Raw genomic sequence first — 25,557 nt, 5'->3', positions numbered from 1 at the left:
CCTATTTTCATAATAGGTATTAATGTGTAACAATAATCAATAATTAGAGGAAGAAAGTGATAGATCACTCTGAGACGACTCCATGGATATAAAGTTCGTCAAAGACGGAGTTCGTATGAGGCAGTTATGACTGTTTGAAGTTGGGAAAAAGTGCGTTGCTATTTTGAGAAAGTCTACAAAAGTCAAAGTAAAATAGTCAACTCTTGGGTCACCACGGTGTGGCTACACATTCACCACGGCACGGTGTGGAGTGAGTCACTGAGACATGTGGTGATTAGGCGAGACGATGACGAAGGAGTATGACATGTATCAAGGATGGAGATATCCTCATCACCGTAGAGCGACGCGTCTCTTTCCACGATGCAGGGCGTCCAGTTTTATAAATAGGATCCATTTGTTTCAGTTTTATGGTTTCGTCACATGCGGTCGGGGGAGCGGCTCGAGAGGTGTTCCTGGAGGCTTATAACCGAAGAGTTGTTCTAGTGTAGGGGATTCTGAAGGCTACGTTAGAGGATTTGCTGAGGTATATTTTATCTCATTATTACATAATTATGTTTAAGTGATATTTAGTAGAGAGTTGTTAGACCCGAGTATGTGTTACATGATTTCGTAATATGGTGCTATTACGAACCCGATGATTTGTTAAATATTAATCTGTTCATTACGGGTTAAATACCCTAATTTACTGAGATTTGTAGATTAGATTAACGGCTTGTGGGGGTTAAGTCGTTAGTGAATTGTATTTGAAAACATGACTAGTTTTGTGACAAATTGTTATCGAGTTTGGTTAGTGATCAAATAACTGATCTATATGGTGGATATAGTGATGAGATTAGACAAGTACTAATGAACCTGATATATTGTCCAAATAGGATTGGATAACTGATGAATTAGAAAGTAACACTAAGGTGGAGGCCATAATAATAGTTTGCCTTCACTAACTAACCAAGCGACTAACCTTATATCTGTAGATTAATGACATATAGATATGTGATAACTATTATGCATATTCAAACTTGAATATAATATATTAACTGTTATTTATTAATATCGTATGAGTTGAGTAGTTGTGTTAATTAAAAATTATAGTTGCATAATGTTATATGAGTCATTAAGTAGAATAATGGAAAATTATATTACTTTTTTACTATTTGAGTAAATAGACGAGAATGATTGAGATACATCGTGAAGTATAATATTGATAACAAGTATACTCGAAATATAAAATAAAGTATTAAAAGATGTATTAATCGACGATTACGACTAAGACATGTAGTTGTATATAACTATAGGAGCTAAGAAGTGGGAATTACTAAGATAAATAATCGAGTATTGTTGTACAAGTTAATGAGTTACTATATAGTATAGTGTGTGTTTGTGTGAGAGAGAGAGAGAGAGAGAGAGAGACGAAATGGAGTGAGAGAGATATTAAGAGAGAGGAGAGAGGAGGAAAGAGAGACATAGTGAGAGAAATATAATGAGAGATATAATAGAGAGAAGGATATATATATATATATATATATATATATATATATATATATATATATATATATATATATATATATATATATATAAAGAGAGAGAGAGAGAGAGAGAGAGAGAGAGAGAGAGAGAGATTAAGAAGAGATAGAGATACTTAGAGAGAGTGATGAAGAAGAGAACTATAGAGAAAGAGAGAGAAATACAACTAGAGAAAATGAAAATAAGTATAGAAGAGTAGAAATACTAAAGAGAATGAGAATGAGTATGGAAAGATTAAAAGGAAAAGAAATAAAACGAAAATTATATCTATATCTATAATATATTATAAAAGAAATTTTTTTTCTTTTCACCACCACGTGTATTTGAAACCTTCAAACTCTTTATATTTCATCTAACAAATTTTATTAATTTACATGTTTTATTAAATGAGAAATATTGTCATGTTAATGGTATATTTTTTGAATTATCTTTACTATATTTTAAAGAAAACTCCCAAACTATATTTCATCTAATACATATTTTTATTAATTTACATGTGTTATTAAATGTGAACTATTACGAATACAAATACCTCAAATGTTAATTTTAAATATCATGTTAAGTCCAAAATAAATTATCATTTCAAAAGAACTAATTATTATAAAAAAAAAAAAAAAATTTGGTGACGAGGTTCCAGTTAGATGGTTCGTTTCAAAAGATGGCACAAAAATTTTTAGCCACAGAATTTTGTGATTTTGCCATACTACAAATTTCACGTGACATCCATCAAAATAATCTAATTGTAGTTTGAAAAAAAAATGTTTACTTAAAATATAACGAGCTAAGTTTTTTTTATTACTTACTAAACAATTCTTTTAAAACCCTATTAACAAGAAGAAAAAAAAGAAAAAAAAAAAAAAAGTCTTCCAAATCGGAATATAGCCGTTGCCCTATAATTTCCAACGGCTATCTCGCTAATAAATCCCTGATTTCAAACTTTCACTTCAAAAACCCCCTCTTTCATCTGAATTCAAACACCCACTTTCCATCTTTCTCGCATCAAATCCCGATTCTTACCATTTTCTAATCTCTTCTCTCCACCAATCTCATCAAAATGAATGATTTGTTGACTAAATCCTTCACTAGCTACGTGGATCTGAAGAAATCATCCATGAAAGACATAGATCTGGAAGCAGGTCCAGAGCACGATCTCCAAATGCACACCATACAACAACCAGATCACAACCTCACCTCTTTCCTCCATGAAGCCGAGCTCGTGAAGCAAGAGATGAACTCAATCAGAGAAACTCTAGCTCAGCTGCAAGCAGCGAATCAGGAATCCAAAACGCTTCACAAACCAGATGCATTGAAGTCAATCCGACGTCAAATCAACGGAGATATCGTCACTGTGCTGAAAAAAGCAAAAACGATCAAATCTCGCTTGGAGGAGATGGATCGGGCAAACGCTGAGAGCAGGAGGTTGTCAGGTTGTAAACAGGGAACTCCGGTGGATAGAACGAGAACAGCGGTGGCGAATGGGCTGAGGAAGAAGCTAAAGGAGCTAATGATGGATTTTCAGGAACTGAGACAAAGGCTAATGAGCGATTATAAGGAGACAGTTGGCCGGAGATACTTTACTGTCACCGGAGAACAACCGAACGAAGAAGAGATTGAGAAGATCATCTCCAGTGGATCCGATGGACAAGGCGGCGAAGAATTCTTATCCAGAGCTATTCAGGTACAACAATTGATTTGATTACTTGTAAACAAATCTGAATTTAGCCATTTTCGATCTGGTAAACAAAACCCCCCAAATTCTGTTCAAAATTTCCGATGATGATTAGAGTTTTCTTCACAGGAACATGGTCGGGGAAAGGTGTTGGAGACGGTGGTGGAGATCCAAGACCGCCATGACGCCGCCAAAGAGATAGAAACAAGCCTACTGGAGCTCCACCAAGTGTTCTTAGACATGGCAGTGATGGTGGAAGCTCAAGGTGAGAAGATGGATGATATCGAGCATCATGTCATGAATGCTGCTCATTATGTGAATGATGGAACCAAAAACTTGAAAACAGCTAAAGTTTATCAAAAGAGCAGCAGAAAGTGTATGTGTTTTGGGATTATTTTGCTTTTGATTATCATTCTTGTGATTGTTATCCCAATTATCACAAGTTTTAGCAAATCTTGATGTGTGTTATGTAAAGGCTACATATATGTGTCCTGATTTTATTCTTTTTGAAGTATGTAATGTGTGTATCTTTCTTTCGATTGAAAGTTAGGTCTATTAATATTTAATATTTAATATTTAATTAATACTAAAAAATGTTTGGCTTATTTGTGATTTTGTTAACTTGACTTTTATTACTCCATTTGAAATTTTGAGGTAAAATGATGGTAAATATTAATAAAACAATGCATTTTTTATACATTTTTTTATTTAATTTAAAATTTGTTTTAATAAACTACAAGTTCACAAGCAAACGAGTATCATAATACAAAGTTACAAACACAAGTTCCTACATTTTTAAAAAAATACAATTCAAACACGTTGTTTATGTAATCAACTCTATCATTATAGCTCTACAAATTGTTTATATATTTTGACGTTAATAATGATCGCAACAATCGGAAAATGAAAAATAAATACCGACAGATTGTATTAACAAGTTTAAAGGCGTAACAAATATGTGAAATCTTATAAAATATCAACTATTAATTTCTCAAGTCACTAATATTGTTACCAACAAAGAGATATATGTTTGACTAATCGGGAAATGTATAAAGTATAAGCAGTTAACTAAATTAATCTCAATCACACATTTCAATATCAATTTGGAAGTAATGTCTATAAGTAATGTCTAAGAGTCAACGATACGTTTATAACCATATAAATTTTAGAAAAGTCACTTTGTTTTGGCATTGGTGTAATATGATGTCTCAAAATTGAATAAAAAAAAGACACGAAAGATTGTTTTTAAAATCTACAAACTTTTAAAATAAATTGAAATTTAATTAAAGGGATATCTCTAGAAAAGTTCCGATATTTTGGGCAAATTTTTAATAAAGCCCTAAAGTCTACTTTTTGAATAAAAAAGCCCTGATTTTTTCACCTTTTGAATAGAAAAGCCCAAGAAACCGGCTAATTTATTCATTTTAGCCCTTTTTGACCTCTTCAGCAGATCATGGGACCAAATTGTTAATTTTTCGAAAATAACGGGACTTTTTTGCAGATTTCGTAAAAAAATTTATGTAATGTGTAAACATGTTTTTTCATATCTATATCAATTTTTTCGTATATGTGTATTTATTATGTTTTTTATATGTATATATTTACGTATTTTTATGTATTTTAAATGTATAAATGTATTTTTTTTACTTATTTATATGTATTTTAAACAATTTTACATATTTTTTTAAAGTATTTTTATGAGTAATTTTTTATATATTATGTATTTATATGTATTATGTATTTTTACGTATTTATGTATTTTTTAATCTTTTTATATAGATGTTTATGTATTTTAAATGTATAAACATATTTTTTACGTATTTACATCTATTTTTTAGTATTTTACATATTTTTTATGTATTACGTATTTATGTATTCTTTTAAGTGTTTTATATAGATGTTTTTGTATATTTATGTATTTTAAATGTATAGACGTATTGTTTTACGTATTTATATGTATTTTTTTTAAACTATTTTACATATTTTTTGTGTTTTTTTTTGTATTATGTATTTATATGTATTTTTGCGTATTTATGCATTCTTTTAATTTTCTTATATAGATTTTTATGTATTTTTATGTATATTAAATGTTTAATTGTATTATTTTTACGTGTTTATATATTTTTTACGTAAAAATAATACACTTTAACATTTAATGTACATAAAAATACATAAACATCTATATAAGAAAACTAAAAAAAATACATAAATACGCAAAAATATATATGAATACATAATACATAAAAACACACAAAAAAAAATATATGTAAAGTACTTAAAAAATACATATAAATACATAAAACAATACGTTTATATATTTAAAATACATAAATATACAAAAACATCTATATAAAAAAACTTTGAAAAAATATATAAATACATAATACATAAAAGATATGTAAAATACTTAAAATAGATATAAATACGTAAAAAATACGTTTATACACTTAAAATACATAAATATCTATATAAAAAGCTTTAAAAAAATACATAAAAATATATAAAAATACATATAAATACATAATATATAAAAAATAACACATAAAAATACATAAAAAAAATATGTAAAATGGTTAAAAATACATATAAATAAGTAAAAAAAATACGTTTATACATTTAAAATACATAAAAATACGTAAATATATACTTATAAAAATATAAAAAATACAAAAATACGTAAAAATAGATATAGATATGTAAAAAATATGTTTATACATTATATAAAAATTTTGATGAAATCTGCAAAAAAGTCCCTTTATTTTCGAAAAATTAACAATTTGGTCTCATGACTTGCTGAACAGGTCAAAAATGACTAAAGTGAATAAATTAGCCAGTTTCTTGGGCTTTTCTATTCAAAAGGTAAAAAAGTCAGGACTTTTTTATTCAAAAAATAAAATTTAGGATTTTATTAAAAATTTGCCCAAAATATCGGGACCTTTAATTAAAATGATTTTTTAAAATGTAAAACCCATTTTTCAAGTTGATTGGTTATTATTTTATAGTCAATGTCGGTTTGTTGAGATTAAAAAAACAATTTAAGAAGATACAAACGTAAAGGATTTCAATAGAATCTAGCTAATTAGAGAAGGTTTCAATAACTCTTATGCTTAAAGAGTATCATACCATTAAATTTTTAACCAAAAAAAAATTATATATACACTAAAGTCCTAATATTTTCAACGATTTGACAAAAAAAGTCATAAATTTTATTTTTTTGACAGTAAAGTCCTAATTGATGATTTGACAAGAAAGTCATAAACTTTATTTTGTTGACAAAAAAGTCCTAATTACCGGCTAACCGGGAAAAAAAGGATAAAAGTGTCAAAAACTGCCGGTAATTTGGACTTTACTGTCAAAAAAACAAAGTTTAGGACTTTCTTGTCAATCGATGAAAATATTGGGACTTTACTGTATATATATCCCTTAATAGAAAGATAGTTTACTTTGTCTATATGGAGGAATGAATAGTCAGGTAATATAACATCATATACCAGTTTCCTCAAAATTGATTCTTCTTCGGAGCTCTATAAACCAAATCACATAGTATAATAATGTTATCACTTATCAACCAGTCAATATATAAACACGTGCTTCGAGTTAGCATGATTCCAAATGAAAATGACTAACCAATAAGGATGTTACTATCAAATTCGATTCCAGCAGCATCTTAATGAGCATATCTGAAACATATAAGACAACTAATTAACAAGAAAACAGATTGAGATTCGATATGTAAAAGAAAGTTTATTGGGTACTTACCGAAGAAGTACAAACTATGAAAGCTAGTTATGGAACAAACAACTCAAGTCCTCAACTGATTCTGCACCTCCGCTTCTGTCCAAGAACAAGAAACCCAATCAAATCAAATCAATAATCAAAGAAAAAACATAGGAGCAGGTTATAACAAGAACAATTGACAGTCAGCCTCATTTCATACAATTAAGTTATGATTTCAAGCCCCATATAAGTTCAGATAACGACATATATGACCGCGCAATTAATGAACCTTGATGTGATCTTACCCGGACGAAAACAAAATTCTCCTTGCACACTATCGGGTGATCCACATAACCCTACATGTCCATCTTGGCGTTTGATTCTGCTTATCTTTCCAACCTTGTAAAGCACATTTTGTCGCAATATACCCGATTATTATACTGTCACATCCCCAAACCGAAACAACGAAAACGTTCGGGGGTGGAGGACATCATGTAAAGTATCACAACAATTGCATCATAGTAATCAAAGTAAACACAACCATTACATTGAATATATAAAGGTATTTACATCTGTTTGATTCATATTTATATACATCAAAAGTATAGCAAAATATAAAAGACGTGACTCTAGACGCTCCGTCTACTCAAAAGCTGCGGGAGTACCTGTCTACTGATTTCCTGAGAATACAAGCGGTTTTGAAAAAGAGTATCAACATTAAAGCTGGTGAGTTCATAATCATGTTTTTGTAATGAAAACTTATTAATGAATCAGTGAAAATGTTTGTATGTTTCCAAGAAAATCCAATATTTTCTAACATGTTTGTTCGTTACGGTGTTCCATAATATATTAGTTCGTATGCCTGGTTACCACTAGATGTATTGTATAATGTTGTTTTGAATGAAAACCCATTTTGCATGAAAACCCTGGCTATCACTAGTATATATAGAATATCCTGTTTGAAAACCCTAGATAGCACCAGTATGTATAGTAGTTTTATTAATTAAAATAAAACCATGAGTTGAAATCCCTGGAATCCTCTAGTTGTAGTATGTAGTAGTTCTATTAACAAAAATAAAACTAACGAAGAATGAAATCTCGTAAACAAAAGGCTAGTTTATACTGTTGTGAGTGATGGGTTTTGGACATATGAACATTCCTATGTGCACATACAAACCCTAATGTTTGGATCTAGGTTTCTCTAATTAAACATGCATTGGATCCAAGACTTCTAATGACTAATAGAGTATAAGAACAATACAAAATCAGAGTTAGAAGCTTACCTTGAAACACTTGTTTGATCTTCTTGTTCTTGGAGCTTTAGAGTCACAAATGTCACTCCTCTAATGGCTTACAAACACAAACTAGCAAGAGGATGATTTGAGAGAGAGGAGAGGAGGAAATCGGCCAGGGTTTCTTTGCTTTTTTCAGAGGTGTCGATTCCCCTTACCCCAAGGGTCTATTTATACTTGTAAGGCTCCTAGGGTTTCACCATTAAATCCTAATTGGATAACTTTTACTCAAAGCAATCCAAATCCTTTCCAAGATAAGCCCTTGGACGATTTGTGGCTTATCCCAAGCCCAAGAAATCGTCCAACCCTATCCATGAAGGATTTACAGCCCAAAGTGTAACTATCAAACAATTGATAGTTTATACCCTCTTATTTAATTAATCTCTTTAAGTCACCAAATTAATTCTAATTAATTTTATGACTTATATTAATCAAATAACAATATTATTATTCCTTATATTATTCTGATAATATATTAATAATATTTATTCTCTCATAATAAATCATCCTGTCAAGTTGCTATGGTGAAGGCAACCCAAAAGGACCATGCACAACCGGGTCACATACTTGCCTAATATAGTTGCAACCTTAGACACTATTCCAACAGTCTCCCACTTGGATAAGTCTAGTAACTATATGCACAAGTACAATTCGATTTGCAATCGTAGCTCTCAAAGACGCTGTCAAACTCTGATCTAATCAATCTTGTCCTTTAGATAAGGGATCGTACAGTCCTCTGTTAGATATCATGCTGACAATTCTATGGAATAATTTGTCTAGCATTTGGTTTCTCGATCTCCGATTCATTTGACATAGAACTTAATCGAACACATCAATTCAGTTCTGACCGGGCCCGGCACATAAGTCAAATCAAATCATCAAGCGGCCGAGATATTGCTTTTACCCTCTTAGGATAAAAGTAATAGATAAACTTCGACTTATATGCATTTACTTATTCATTAATCAACTATACACAATAATGTGTTTTATAACACCGAGTTACTGATGCGGTTTCGCATTATCAATGTACAACCAATTAACAAATAACAAACCATATATCTAGGTTTTAAGACTATATGATATTATCGTCTTGCGATCACCCTTTTATATCATATTCCATAAGGTGATTCCAGCAAGTGCGGGTTTGTTCCAATGCTCAAAACCAGTTCATAAGCACTCACGAACGTTGCAACGACGTTTTGCTATGTCTAAAACCATTTAGACAGTCTACACACCGATTCATGACAATCTTCATTCATATCTACTTCCCACATATGAACAATTGTGGACAATTTTGAATAATTCGATTATTCTTAATAAACTCAATTATTCTGGAAGTCAAAACATGCAAAATGAAACAATAGTTAAACAATTAACATAAGACATTAACATTACTCATAAATAATACTCTTTTATTTAATCATCAAATGTTAATTACATTTATCTATTACACGTTTCTACTACTATCTAATCTATACTAATATCATCCTTCAGCCCAATACTCTTAAAATGCTGCAAGTGCTTAACCCTACTCAGTCCCTTCGTAAGCGGATCTGCTGGGTTATCTTCTGATGATATCCTCTTCACTAAGAGTTGTCCTTCTTCTACATGATGTCTAATAAAGTGATATTTTCTGTCGATATGTCGTGATCTACCATGATCTCTTGGTTCCTTGGTCAAGGCAACCGCTCCTTCATTATCACAAAAAATCTCCATGGGCTCCTTTATGGCGGGTACAACTCCAAGATCACCAATGAAGTTCTTCAACCATATTGCCTCCTTCGACACTTCGCTCGCTGCAATGTACTCTGATTCGCACGTTGAATTAGCTACGGTTTCCTGCTTGGAACTTTTCCAAGTCACTGCTCTTCCATTCAGGGTAAAGACCCAACCCGACTGCGAACGGTAGTTGTCCCTGTCGGTCTGAAAGCTGGCGTCACTACACCCTCGCACCTTCAAGTCATCACTCCCTCTGAGGACTAAAAACCATTCCTTCGTCCTCCGAAGGTACTTAAGGATATTCTTCACCGCAATCCAATGGGCTCTGCCAAGATTCCCTTGATATCTGCTAACCATGCTCAAAGCAAAGGCTACATCAGGGCGAGTACAAGTCATAACATACATAATTGAGCCAACTGCGGAAGCGTATGGTACTCGGCTCATTTCAGCTATTTCAGCTTCGGTACTCGGACTTTGAGTCTTACTCAACAACTTGGCGTTACTTTGTATCGGTAATTCTCCCTTCTTCGAGTTTTCCATACTAAAACGTTTTAGTACCTTATCTAAGTAAGTGTTCTGACTAAGTCCTATTAGTCTCTTACTTCTCTCTCTTACTATCCTTATTCCCAAAATATAGGAAGCCTCTCCGAGGTCCTTCATAGCGAAGCATTTCCCAAGCCAGGACTTAACCTCCTGCAGAGTCGGGACGTCGTTTCCTATGAGTAGTATGTCATCGACATACTAAACGAGAAAGCTAACTATGCTCCCACTGGCTTTGACATATACACACGATTCATCTTCGCTTCGTACAAATCCAAAATCTTTGACTTTCTCATCGAAGCAAAGATTCCATCTGCGAGATGCTTGCTTAAGTCCATAAATGGACTTCTCAAGCTTACATACTCTATTCGGATGCTTCGGATCAACAAAACCCTCTGGCTGAGCCATGTAAACATCCTCGGCCAACTTCCCATTAAGGAAAGCGGTCTTGACATCCATTTGCCAAATCTCATAATCATGAAATGCGGCAATCGCTAGCATCACTCTAATAGATTTTATCTTCGCAACTGGTGAGAAGGTCTCATCATAGTCAACTCCAGGAGTTTGAGTAAAGCCCTTCGCAACCAATCACGCCTTATAGGTGTGTACGTTTCCATCCATGTCGGTCTTCTTATTGAAGATCCATTTGCACCCAACGGTCTTACGTCTGGGTACATTATCAACCAAATTCCAAACTTGGTTGTCATACATGGATTGGATCTCGCTATCCATTGCCTCTTTCCATTTTACAGACTCCGGGCCTGCCATGGCTTCCTTGTAGCTATTAGGTTCATCAAGATTTATTAGTGTACCATCACTAATATACGTGTCCCCTTCGGTAGTAATATGAAAACCATAAAACTGGGGTTGAACTCTAACTCTTTCGGAACGTCTAAGAGGTAAGGACTCGTCAATCGGTTCAACCGGAGTTTCCTCCTCGGGTTGAGTGCCAGCGGTAGAGGTTCCTTCATCTATCGACTCTTGAATCTCTTCAAGCTCGATTTGCCTCCCACTGTCTCCTTGGCTTATGAGTTCTCGCTCTCGGAAAACTCCTCTCCTCACAACGAAGACAACATTGTCCTTCGGTCTATAGAAGAGATATCTAAAGGATTTCTACGGGTAGCCGATGAAAATACATCGCTCACTACGAGGTTCGAGCTTTTCGTGAGTATCTCGTCTTACGAAAGCCTCACAACCCCAAACCTTGATATGTGCCAACGAGGGAGCTTTTCCTGTCCACATCTCGTGAGGTGTTTTGGCAACCTTCTTAGTAGGGACTCGGTTAAGGATATGGGCGGCAGTCTCTAAGGCATACCCCCAAAAAGAGATAGGTAGTGAAGCACGACTCATCATAGAGCGAACCATGTCCAACAAGGTTCGATTACGCCTTTCTGCTACACCATTCAATTGTGGTGTCCTAGGTGGCGTCAATTGCGAAACTATTCCACACTCCTTGAGATAATCGTGGAATTCAAGACTTAGGTACTCTCCTCCTCGATTAGATCGAAGCATCTTGATTTTCCTACCCAATTGATTCTCCACTTCATTCTTGAACTCTTTGAACTTTTCAAAAGTTTCTGACTTTTGCTTGGTTAAGTAGATATACCCATATATACTATAGTCATCGGTAAAAGTCACATAGAAGCGGTTCCCATCCTTCGTGGTTGATCTAAACGGTCCACATACATCGGTATGTATTAAGTCTAATAGACCCTCACCCCTTTCACACGTACTTGTGAAAGGTGACTTAGTCATCTTTCCAAGCAAACAAGACTCGCATGTATCATCTTCCCTAAGGTCGAATGACTCCTACACTCCATCCTTTTGGAGTTGAGCTATGCGCTTCTTGTTGACATGTCCAAGACGACAATGCCACAAGGATGCTCTATCCATACTATTGGAAGAATCCATGCATAAAACATCATTTCCTAAGTTATCTACAATCATAACGGTTTCATAAATTCCATTACATGGTATAGCTTCAAAATAAAAGACACCATTTAGATAAGCCAAAACTGAACCATTCTCATTATTAAAAGAAAATCTAAAACCTTGTCTAAACAAACCATGAAATGAAATGATGTTTCTAGCCATTTCTGGCGAATAGCAACAATTGTTTAAATCTAAAGATAAACCATTCCTAAGCACTAAAGAATACACTCCAATCTTGGTCACAGGCGACGATCTTCTGTTCCCCATGATTAGATTTATTCTTCCATGCTCCACGTCTCTATTTCTTCTTAGTCCCTGCACATTAGAACAAATGCGGTAACCACAACCGGTATTAAGAACCCAAGAAATATCATGAGATGAATCGTTAGATTTAATTGTGTATATACCTACGAAAGACGGCTTGATCTTTCCTTCCTTGATGGCTTGCAGGTACTCTGGGCAGCTTCTCTTCCAATTGTTGGATATAGTGTCTAAGTCCATAACTATATTTGGTATGTACTTGACCCGACCCGGCATGGTCCATTTAGGTTGCACTTCACCCGAACAATTTATGGATAATATTTGAGAATAGTACAAGTTATGATTTATTAATATATTATAAGTTCTAATATATTAATATAAGATCATATTATTTAATTAGTATTGATCTATAATTAATCTAGGATTAATTTAGAGATAAAAGATATTGCTAATTAAATATGGGCTTCTATATTTATATAGTGTGGGCTAATGCTTATTTGGAATGGGCTAGGAAAAGTCCATGGATACTCCATGGAGCTTTAACCCATGGATCTCATGGAAATGAAGAGACATGGGTATTAGGGTTTACATGGATGTAACCCTAATCCACCATACTATATAAAGGAGGCTTTGGTTGTTGAAATCACACTAGTTGACACTTGTTGAGGTGAGGGTCGATTTCAAGATAGTAGTGACTATTCTCTCAAAGTTCCAAGTTTGTGGTGATTTGTGATTTCCATTTGAGGAATCCACACTATTGGTGCTAGGCTCTAAAACTCCAAGCAATCAACTACTACTACAAGGTAAGTGTTTCTACTAGCTTTATTTGATTCATGTTCCCCATGCCATGCTAGTTAGGATATGAACCTTGGAAAAATAATTATTTGCATGTATCTTAGATAAACATAGATCCAAGGATTATTAGGGTTGCATGTACACTTAGGAAGTGTTAGAATGCTCAAAACCCATCAGTGGTATCAAAGCCTAGGTTTGTTTGTTTGATACTTGATGCAAAATAGTTGAAAAAGTCAAAAAACTTGCTGTCTGCCTGATGAACTCGCCGAGTCCATGAGGGGACTCGCCGAGTTCATGTGAATCTTCAACCTACTCGCCGAGTAGGTTCATGCACTCAGCGAGTAGGAGCCACAGAGTGCAGATTTTCGACTTTAGTTGCTGGAAATGGACTTGAAACATTACCCTAAACTGTTTTGGTACTTGAAAACTTGTTTTAGATGGTGTAATGTCTTTGCTAATCCATTTACAACAACTAGTTATCAAAATTACAAAGTTTTAAGTGTAATTTTTGATTAATGAAAGTGTTCATATTCATGTTCTTGATCTTATGATGTTTAGATGAGCATAGGAATTATTTGTAACCTATGTGGTAGATTAATTCATGATCATTATGTGTTTTAATGGAGTCCATAACTTGTCCTCAAGTTTTGGAAAACCAAAAGTCACTTGAATTAAAACCATTAAAAGAACACAAGAGTTAGAAAAAATGAAGAGTCTTCATTTTTATTACTCTATTAAACTCATAAGTTACAAGAAATGAAAAGTTTTGAAAGTTTACAAAACTTTCCCTCAAGTTTTGGAACAAGTAAAGTCATATTAAAAACTTTAGTTCCAACCCTTAGAATTTTAAAAGTTAAAATTCAATCCTTATACTTATAGTGTTATGATTTAATAAAATATATATATATATATATATATATATATATATATATATGTGTGTGTGTGTGTGTGTGTGTGTATAAGAATAAAGTCGTCTTATCGCTAGTACGCCTCATTCACGAAGCCGGTCTATAAGGTGGGTATAAGGTTGTTGCCTATAAAATGGCAACTTAATGGGTGTCCACTCTCACCCACCGCTTGCTTGACTGGTGGAGGGTCGTTAGCCGAACGGGTAAGACAAGGACTTATAAATTCTCATTAAAAGTATGATGAATATTATAAAGTAACTAAATGTTTTATTAAATTCCCAATCTTAGTTACTTTAGGAAAACTGTGAATAAGGTGCTAATCCATGAAATTACACTTTACACTTTGTCTAAGTCGTTAGTGGAGCGTGTGTGGTTAACCGGCACACTAACTTGGACTTAACAAGGTAGGTAAAGGGTGACTTAATATTTATCATAGTATCGATGGAGCGTGTGTGGTTAACCGGCACATCGATTGAGGGGTAATTTATTAAGGGTACCAAGTAATTTGCATGGTTACTTCACACCTCGTTTTGTGATCCTCGGCATCTCAGTCACAAAACTTGGAGGGCACACTCGAGATTGAAACATGCCTTTGAAAAGTTCATTGAATCTCAAAGAATCTAGGAATTTCTAAGAACCAATCAAAAACCTAATATTTAATATTTCGGTTTTCGTGGTGGAAATTGGTGAATCGTCATTCACCTACCTTTCAAATATGTTATTACTTAGATTACGACATACCTCTTCTAAGTATAATATATTGTGATTGGGTCCTAGCCTTAATACTGCATTTGGTTGTTTTATTAAGGACTATCTCTATATCTAAACTAATCCTTCTTTCTTCTTTTATCAGATGTCTGCAAACAACGCTGCTTCTGGCTCTAATCCTAGTGGCTCCTTTTCTCTTATGAACTTGTGTGGGAAAGTCACTTTTGATGGATCCAACTTTAATGAATGGATCAGAAACATCAGAATGATTACTCGCTACGAGGACAAAGAATATGTCCTCGATAAGGAGCTTGAGGAAATTGATGAGACAGTTGCAACTCCTTAAGAGATCACTAAGTTTAGGGCACATGAAAGGGATGCCACGCAAGTGGCATGCATCATGATGGCCACTATGACCGCTGATCTCCAAAAATCCTATGAAGATTTCTACCCCTATGAGATGCACCAAGACTTGATGGAAAGATACCATCAAAGTGCTCGTCAAGAGAGGTATGAAATCATCTCCTCCATGATAACAACTCGCATGAAGGATGGTGAACCCATCACGGGCCACATGAAGAAAATGCAAAGATTTGTGGACCGTTTGCTGAAGCTAAATGTGAACTTCCCTGAGGAGCTTGCAATAGATATCATTTTGCACTCCTTACCTTCATGTTATGATCAATTCCACATGACATACCACATGAACAAGGAAGAGGTCACACTCAGCAAACTTCAAGGACTCTTAAAGACCGCGGAAAGTGGTCTTAAGGGTAAGGTGATTGTTACTCCTACTCCTACCAACTCCGCCCCTGTCTTGGCAATTGGGAAAGGACGAGGGAAGAAGAGAAAGAGTTCTTCGAAGGGTACCAAGGTTAGGACCCTTGATGGCTCTTCTTCAAGTGGAACCAAGAAAGGTTTCATCACTCCTTCTTCTGACCCAAAAGAGGCTGAATGCTTCTATTGCCATGAAAAGGCACATTGGAAGCGGAACATGCCCAAAGTACCAGCAAGATGTGAAGGATGGGAAAGTTAAACCCAACCATGCAGGTATTTACACTATCATTTCTAATAACTCACCCCATTCTAAATCTTGGGTCCTTGATACCGGTTGTGGTATTCATATCTGTTCTGATTTACAGGGACTAAGAAGAAGTGAGAATGTGGAGCAAGGAAGGATAAACTTAATCATGGGGAATAGGAAAGTTACACCTGTCACCAAGATTGGAGTTTATACTTTGTCGCTAAGTAGTGGGTTAAATTTAGATTTGAATAAATGTTGTTATTCGCCAGAAATGGCAAGAAATATTATTTCCTTTCATGCATTGTATAAACAAGGGTTACTTTTTCATTTAATAATGAAGTTGGTTCTATTGATACTTTCTTTAATAATGTTCTTTATTTTAAAGCATTACCTTGTGATGGCGTGTATGAAACAGTATATGTGGTTGATTACTTAGGAAATAATGTATTGTGTATTGATTCTATTAATAATAATAACTTGGATAAAGCATCACTATGGCATTGTCGTCTTGGACATATAAGCAAGAAACGCATAGGCCAACTCCAAAAGGATGGAGTCTTGGAGTCGTTTGACCTAAAGTCGGATGATAGTTGCGAATCATGCTTACTTGGAAAAATGACAAAGTCACCCTTCATAGGGTCTTGTGAGAGGGGTGAAGGTTTGTTGGACCTTGTACACACGGATGTGTGTGGACCATTCAAACATGCCACAAGGGATGCTAATCGTTATTATTTGACTTTTACTGATGATTACAGTAGATATGGATATGTCTACTTAATCAAGCATGAGTCAGAGACTTTCGAAAGGTTTAAGGAATTTAAACAGAAAGTCGAGAATCAATTGGGCAGGAACATTAAGATGCTTCGATCCAATCGAGGTGGTGAGTATCTTAGTTCAGAGTTCCTCGACTATCTTAGGGAATGTGGGATTGTCTCACAATTGACACCTCCCAGGACACCACAGTTGAATAGTGTAGTTGAGAGGCGTAATCAAACCTTGTTGGACATGGTTCGTTCCATGATGAGTCGAGCTTCGCTACCAATCTCATTTTGGGGGTATGCCTGCCGCCCATATCCTTAATCTAGTCCCTACAAAGAAAGTTGCCAAAACTCCTCACGAGATGTGGACTGGTAAAGTACCTAAACTAGACCACATCAAGATTTGGGGTTGCGAGGCTTTTGTGAGGCGCGAGTCTCATGATAAGCTAGAACCTCGAAGCGAGAGGTGTATTTTCATCGGCTACCCACAAAGATCCTTTGGTTACCTCTTCTACAGACCTAGTGATAATGTGGTCTTTGTAGCAAGAAGAGGAGTCTTTCGAGAGAGAGAATTTATAAGCCAAGGAGACAGTGGGAGGCAAATTGACCTTGAAAAACTTCAAGAGTCAAGCGGTGAAGGAACTTCAAACACTAGCCCTCAACTTGAGGAGGAAACTCCTGTTGAGCCAGTTGACGAGTCTGTACCTCTAAGGCGTTCCACGAGAGTTAGGAATACACCTGAGCATTACTATGGTTTCCATATTATTGCGGAAGGTGAGACACTTATTAGTGATGAGACACTAGTAGGTCTGGATGAACCTAACAGCTACGAGGAAGCCATGGCAGGCCCCGAGTCTGCTAAATGGAAAGAGGCTATGGATAGCGAGATACAATCCATGTATGACAATCAAGTTTGGAACTTGGTTGAGAATGTACCAGGTCGTAAGACTGTAGGGTGCAAATGGATCTTCAAGAAGAAGACCGACATGGATGGTAATGTACACACTTATAAGGCACGACTGGTTGCAAAAGGTTATTCTCAAACTCTGGGAGTTGATTATGATGAAACCTTTTCACCAGTGGCCAAGATAAAATCTATTAGGGTTCTGTTAGCCATTGCTGCATTTCATGACTATGAAATATGGCAAATGGATGTCAAAACTGCTTTCCTTAATGGAAAGTTGGCTAAAGATGTTTACATGGTTCAGCCAGAGGGTTTTGTCAGTACAGAGTACCCCAATAGAATGTGTAAACTCGAGAAATCCATTTATGGATTGAAACAGGCACGTCGCAGATGGAATCTTTGCTTTGATGAAAAGGTCAAGGAATTTGGCTTTTTTAGGAGTGAAGATGAATCTTGTGTGTATGTCAAGGCTAGTGGGAGTATAGTTAGCTTTTTGGTGTTGTATGTGGATGACATACTACTCATAGGAAATGACATCCCAACTCTGCAGGAAGTAAAGTCCTGGCTTGGGAAGTGTTTCGCTATGAAGGACCTTGGTGAAGCTGCCTATATCCTAGGGATAAGGATTTTTAGAAACAGGAGTAAAAGACTAATTGGACTTAGTCAAAGCACCTATGTGGAGAAGGTGTTGAAAAGATTCAACATGCATAACTCCAAGAAAGGTGAGTTACCCATTCAGAGTAACGCCAGATTGAGTAAGACACAAAGCCCTAGTACTGAGGCTGAGATAGCAGAAATGAGTCGACTACCATATGCTTCAGCTGTAGGATCGATCATGTATGCTATGACGTGTACTCGACCTGATGTAGCCTTTGCTTTGAGCATGGTTAGCAGGTATCAGGGGAATCCTGGCAAGGAACACTGGACTGCGGTAAAGAATATCCTCAAGTACCTGCGAAGGACTAAGGACTGGGTCCTTAGCTTCGGTGGGAGTGATGACTTGAGAGTTGTAGGGTATAGTGATGCTAGCTTCCAGACTGATAGGGATAATTTCCGCTCTCAGTCGGGCTGGGTCTTTACCTTAAACGGAGGAGCAATCAGTTGGAAGAGTTCCAAGCAGGAGACAGTGGCTGATTCCACTTGTAAATCAGAGTATATAGCAGCAAGCGAGGCAGCGAAGGAGGCTATATGGCTAAAGAACTTCATCGGAGACCTTGGAGTTGTACCAGCTATAAAAGAGCCAATGGAAATTTTCTGTGACAGCAATAGTGCGGTTGCCTTAGCCAAGGAACCAAGAGATCATGGGAGATCCAGACACATTGACAGAAAATATCACTTCATCAGACATTGAATAGAAGAAGGAATTCTTGTGGCAAAGAGGGTATCATCGGATGAGAACCCAGCAGATACCCTCACGAATGGACTGAGTAGGGTTAAACATCTTCAGCATGCTCGGAGCATAGGGCTGAAGGATGATATAAGTTTTAGTAGTTAGATAAATTATGAAATTTGTAAAGTGTAATTGACATTAGATGATGAATAAAAGGTGTTTTATTTATGAGTAAAGTGTTGCTATCTCTTGTCAATCGTTTACTATATTTCTTTTGCATGTTTTGACTTCCAGAATAATTATGTTTGGTATATCATATTATTCAAACCTCCACAGTCGGTCATATGTCGGAAGTAGGTATGAATCAAGACTGTCATGATTGGTTGCAGAGGTCTAAGGTGTTGGACATGGCTACAACAATCATGAGTGCTCATAAGTTCTGAGCATTGGACTCAACCCACGCTCACTGGAATCACTTCATGGAATTTTATCTCGAGTGATCGTGAGACGGTAATATCATATAAGTCTTCAAACCTAGAGATATGATTTGTTACTTACGAGTTGATTATGCATTGATTGTACGTAAACGCATTGGTAACTCGATGTTATAAAACGTGCCTTTGTGTATAATTCAATGAGTGGTAGAACAAGCATATGAGTCGAAGTTTATCTGTTCCTTCTAGGATTAGAAGCTGATATCAGAGCCCCTCGATGATTGTGTTTTGACTTATGTACTGGGCCCGGTCAGAACTAAATTGATATGTTCAGTTAAGTTCTATGTCAAACAAATCGGAAATCGGGAAACAAATGCTGGACAATAAGTAAGACCATGTTCCATGTATTTGTCCGGCTGATATCTTGAACAGAGGATTATATGATAACTTATCTAAATGGCGCGTTCTAGTTCAACAGAGTTTAAAGAGCTACGATTGCTGATCGGTTCCTAAAGTCATACTTGCATCTATAGTTATTAGACTTATCCAAGTAGGAGACTGTTGGATATAGTGTCTAAGTCCATAACTATATTTGGTATGTACTTGACCCGACCCGGCATGGTCCATTTGGGTTGCACTTCACCCGAACAATTTATGGATAATATTTGAGAATAGTACAAGTTATGATTTATTAATATATTATAAGTTCTAATATATTAATATAAGATCATATTATTTAATTAGTATTGATCTATAATTAATCTAGGATTAATTTAGAGATCAAAGATATTGCTAATTAAATATGGGCTTCTATATTTATATAGTGTGGGCTAATGCTTATTTGGAATGGGCTAGGAAAAGTCCATGGATACTCCATGGAGCTTTAACCCATGGATCTCATGGAAATGAAGAGACATGGGTATTAGGGTTTACATGGATGTAACCCTAATCCACCACACTATATAAAGGAGGCTTTGGTTCTTGAAATCACACTAGTTGACACTTGTTGAGGTGAGGGCCGATTTCAAGATAGTAGTGACTATTCTCTCAAAGTTCCAAGTTTGTGGTGATTTGTGATTTCCATTTGAGGCATCCACACTATTGGTGCTAGGCTCTAAAACTCCAAGCAATCAACTACTACTACAAGGTAAGTGTTTCTACTAGCTTTATTTGATTCATGTTCCCCATGTCATGCTAGTTAGGATATGAACCTTGGAAAAATAATTATTTGCATTTATCTGAGACAAACATAGATCCAAGGTTTATTAGGGTTGCATGTACACTTAGGAAGTGTTAGAATGCTCAAAACCCATCACCAATGTCCTATCTTGTGGCAGTGGTGGCACTCTGCCTCCTTTGGGTTAGGGCAGGGTTTAGAAGGATCAACTTTGGTCCCACTAGAAGAGGCACCATCTCGGGGCTTAACCTTGCGATAGTTCGAAGCCTTCCTCTTCTTTCCCCTTCCTTGTCCAATAGCCAACACAGGAGCAGCGGGTGGATTGGGAGTTGGTGCAACAGACTTGTCCTTGAAGTTGCTTTCAGCGACCCTCAAGAGACCTTGGAGCTTGCTTAGGGTGACCTCTTCTTTGTTCATGTGGTAGGTCATCCTAAATTGATTGTAACTTGGAGGCAAAGAGTGAAGCACCATGTCAATCGCCAAGTCTTCCCCAAAGTCAACATTCAACTTGCGAAGACGGTCGACATACCTTTGCATCTTTTGCAGGTGCACGGTAAGAGACTCTCCATGACCCATCTTAGCGGAAATCATGTTAGTGAAAATATCATAATGCTCTTGTCTCGCGTTTTGGTGGTATCTCTCCAACAAGTCTTGGTGCATCCGTACGGGTACATGTCCTCATAGGACTTTTGGAATTCGGAGTTCATAGTGGCTATCATGATGCAATGTACCTTTGTTGCATCACGCTCGTGAGTTTCAAAAGCGGTCATTTCAGCCGGAGTAGCGATTTCAGGGTTGATTTTCTCGAGCTTCTCATCGAGGACATACTCCTTGTCCTCATAGCGAGCAATCGTGCGAATGTATCTTATCCATTCGCTAAAGTTCGTCCCATCGAAAGTGACCTTTTGACAAAGGCTCATCAATGTGAATGAACTAGCAGCAGCGTTGTTTGCGTTCGGCATCTACAAATAGAAAGGACAAAGATAGATTAGAATATGAATCCCTAATTATCACCCAATAAGAAAAATTAGGGCTAGGATCCAACAACAATATTTACATATTAGAAAAGGGATGACGTAATCCAATATGCAAATAATATGAAGGTAAGTGAATGACGATTCACTAATTCTCGACCACAAAATATTACTTTAAGTTCTAAATTGTATTTGAGAATTCCTTGGTTTAGATGAGATTCATTGAAACTTTTCAATGGCATGTTTAAATCTCGGTATGACCCTCTTGTTTGTGACTGGGATACCGAGGATCACAAAGCGGGTGTGAATTACCATGCAAATTTACATGGTGCCTTCATTGTAACGATCACCTATTCGATGTGCCGGTAAACCACACACGCTCCATCGAACTATGATAAACAATGAATCACCCATTGCCACTTTTGCTTAGAACCAATTAGTGTGCTGGTAAACCACACACGCTCCACTAACTTCTTACCAAGGGTGCAAAGTGTAATTTCATGGGATTGCATCAATTCACTTTTCCTAAAGTAACTAAGATTGGGAAAATTTTGAAAAACATGTAGTTACTTTGTATTTCATTTTATACTTTTAATGAAGAGATGAGGTTGCCCTATCCTACTCGTTCGGCTAACGACCCTCCACCGATCAAGCAAGCGGTAGGTGTGAGTGTACACCCATTAAGCGCCATTTTATAGGCATCAACCTTATACCCACCTTATAGACCGGCTTCGTGAATGAGGCCTACTAACGGTAAGACTAGCATTTTAATTATACATATATATATATATATATATACATATATATATATATATATATATATATATATATATATTTATTAATCTTCTAATATTATATTAGTATAGGGTTGGATTTTAAACTTGTAAAATTCTAGTGATTTAAATTTAAATTGTCGAAATTAAACTTTTAATCACAAAACATAAATTTCAAAACTTGAGGGCAAGTTTTAAACTATTCAAAACATAGAGGATCAAATAACAAATAATCTAAATTAACAATTAATCACATAATTATCCATATTTGATTTATTTATGATTTCTTGCTAAATAATTTACCAATTTAATCAAAATAATTAATTAATTATCACATAAGGAAATTAAATATTTTATTAATTGATAAATATCTTTAATTAGATCAAGATTACAGTCATATATATCAAAAAATCGGATTAGGGTTGATCTAATATGATAAAGGCAAGTTTCCATAAGATAAATATCAAAAAATCCTGATTTTTGCTCTTCTTGACGCTCGGACTCACCGAGTGCCCAACTGGACTCGCCGAGTCCACCATGGGACTCGCCGAGTCCATGACTCAGAATCACAAAATTCGAATTTTGCAAGCAAGAAACAAACAATCATGCATCAATTTAATAGAAACCAATCTAGGCTCTGATACCACTGATGGGTTTTGGCCATATGAACATTCCTATGTGCACATACAAACCCTAATGCTTGGATCTAGGTTTCTCTAATTAAACATGCATTGGATCCAACACTTCTAATGACTAATAGAGTATAAGAACAATACAAAATCAGAGTTAGAAGCTTACCTTGATACACCTTTTTGATCTTCTTGTTCTTGGAGCTTTAGAGTTACAAATGTCACTCCTCTAATGGCTTACAAACACCAACTAGCAAGAGGATGATTTGAGAGAGAGGAGAGGAGGAAATCAGCCAGGGTTTCTTTTCTTTTTTCAGAGGTGCCGATTCCCCTTACCCCAAGGGTCTATTTATACTTGTAAGGCTCCTAGGGTTTCACCCTTAAACCCTAATTGGATAACTTTTACTCAAAGCAATCCAAATCCTTTCCAAGATAAGCCCTTGGACGATTTGTGGCTTATCCCAAGCCCTAGAAATCGTCCAACCCTATCCATGACGGATTTACAACCCAAAGTGTAACTATCAAACAATTGACAGTTTCTACCCTCTTATTTAATTAATCTCTTTAAGTCACCAAATTAATTCTAATTAATTTTATGACTAATATTAATCAAATAACAATATTATTATTCCTTATATTATTCTCATAATATATTAATAATATTTATTCTCTCATAATAAATCATCCTGTCAAGTTGCTATGGTGAAGGCAACCCAAAAGGACCATGCACAATTGGGTCACATACTTGCCTAATATAGTTGCAGCCTTAGACACTATTCCAACAGTGAGTTCGTATAACCATGCTTGATATGACCTAGTAACCTCGACGACGTTCTTCAGGCATCGGACGTTATGACATTTGTCACCCCATGCATGCCTGTCTAACTGTAGCTAGCAGTTCAAGTGTGGGATAGTCAATTTCGAATAGATATATTCACAAATCTCATGCTCTCCCTCCAAGAGACTCTCGTTATACTATGATAGGATTTAGCCCGCATCCCGAAGGGTACAATTGAAGTGATGTCTCACAACCCTGTATTAACTGTTGTGTCTTGTAGAGTAAAAATAATTATACTTAAATAATTATTTAGTAATGTACTCTTGTTATCCGAAAGATAGTATTGTATTCCATAAACTAGTTGTACCATAGTTTATATGTTTGTTATGATGTATTATTCATGAATTTATAAAACGGTGTATTGAAATCCAAAACTATACCTATTATAGTTTGCATATGTGTTAAGTGCTCGATTCGTGTATTGTTCTGAAAAAACTATGCAATTATAGCTGTGAGTTGAAAACTTCCCTTATGCTCTACATGTTACAAAAGGGATAAAATATCTAAATATTTTATAAAATGTGGTGATCTTTTGGTTGTATCAATTGCATAAGTTTTAATCATGTTGAAATTCTGTGTATAAAGTTCACAAAAACTATTTGTGTGTAACATCCGGATTTCCAGGTACCATATTTAAATTGTTTATTTTGAGTTATGAGGAGGGACTCGACAAGTTGACGCATAGACTCGTCGAGTAGGATCGCGATTTGCTGACTGGATTAATGAATGGACTCAACGAGTCGATGGGTGGACTCAACGAGTCCGTGCTGTGGGTAGAAACCCTAAATCCTCGGGCATGTGCCCTATTTAAGGGACCTTATGGTCCTCATTTGCGTCTACCAGTCTAGAGAGAGAAACCCTAGTGAGCTTGAGTGTGTGGTGTGAGAAGAAGGGCTATTTTGATCCTTATTGGCGTGGTTTTTGCAAAGAAGAAGGAGATTCCAGCAAAAGAAGGTCAATGGGGTTGCTATTCTGTGGTTTCAAGCAAGGAACTCAATCTTTGAGGTATTAAATCGATCATTTTCCTATTTTGGTGTAGAACCCTTGAATCTAGGGTTTTCTCTACCCTTTATTGGCTTGGATAGGATGCTTATGATGTCCCTTTGAGTGTTAAGCACTGGATCTGGACCTTGAGAGGTCCAGAGAGCCCCAACTTTATGTTGTTCCATTAGAGATATGAACCTAGGTTGCCATTTTAGAAGCTATTTCACCAAAATGAGTCTTATATGTGTTGCATGGGTGTAAAGGTTGAACCTTTACGTAGTTATCGAGCTTTAGGAAGTCAAATCTATAGGTTAGAGAAATAAATCTGACCTCAGAAGGTCGTTTGAGTGTTGCCATGGAAGGAACTCGCCGAGTCCATAAGGGGACTTGACGACTCGAGTCAGGTCGCCCCACGATTCGTGTCCAATGGTAACCCGTCGAGTGAAGGGTTAACTCGATGAGTCGAGTGAGGATTTATGAGGATTAAAAGGGCATGCATGGACTCGCCGAGTCACACGAGTGCACTCAACGAGTCTGGTCAAAGTTTGACCGTTAACTACAATTGACTTTCGTTGACTTTTAGGGTTTAGTCAACACTTGGACTTTTGGACCATTAGAAGGGTAAAATGGTCTTTTAGCCTTCTGAGAGGACATTGGAAGGGACTAGTCT

The 25,557-nt window shown here is 35.9% G+C and overlaps 1 protein-coding gene across 1 annotated transcript; it reads left to right on the top strand.

Annotated features, from left to right (window-relative positions):
• The first annotated feature begins 2,458 nt into the window (after window positions 1-2,458).
• Window positions 2,459-3,795, top strand: LOC111919148 (syntaxin-related protein KNOLLE). Its single transcript, XM_023914764.3, has 2 exons — window positions 2,459-3,199; window positions 3,320-3,795. The coding sequence occupies exons 1-2, from the start codon at window positions 2,576-2,578 to the stop codon at window positions 3,647-3,649; spliced, it is 954 nt and encodes a 317-aa protein (XP_023770532.1). The 5' UTR covers window positions 2,459-2,575; the 3' UTR covers window positions 3,650-3,795.
• The last annotated feature ends 21,762 nt before the right edge of the window (window positions 3,796-25,557 follow it).

The sequence above is a fragment of the Lactuca sativa genome, chromosome 3 (assembly GCF_002870075.4).
Source record: "Lactuca sativa cultivar Salinas chromosome 3, Lsat_Salinas_v11, whole genome shotgun sequence".
Taxonomy (NCBI): domain Eukaryota; kingdom Viridiplantae; phylum Streptophyta; class Magnoliopsida; order Asterales; family Asteraceae; genus Lactuca; species Lactuca sativa.
Note: the sequence above shows the minus strand (reverse complement) of the source record. Positions and strands in the feature narration are given on the sequence as shown.

Bases quoted from the DNA above. Each gene is read 5' to 3' on its own strand.
- LOC111919148 (XM_023914764.3), top strand. From the start codon at position 2,576: ATGAATGATTTGTTGACTAAATCCTTCACTAGCTACGTGGATCTGAAG. The intron at 3,200-3,319 runs GTACAACAATTG...TTTTCTTCACAG, and splicing joins TCTTATCCAGAGCTATTCAG to GAACATGGTCGGGGAAAGGT.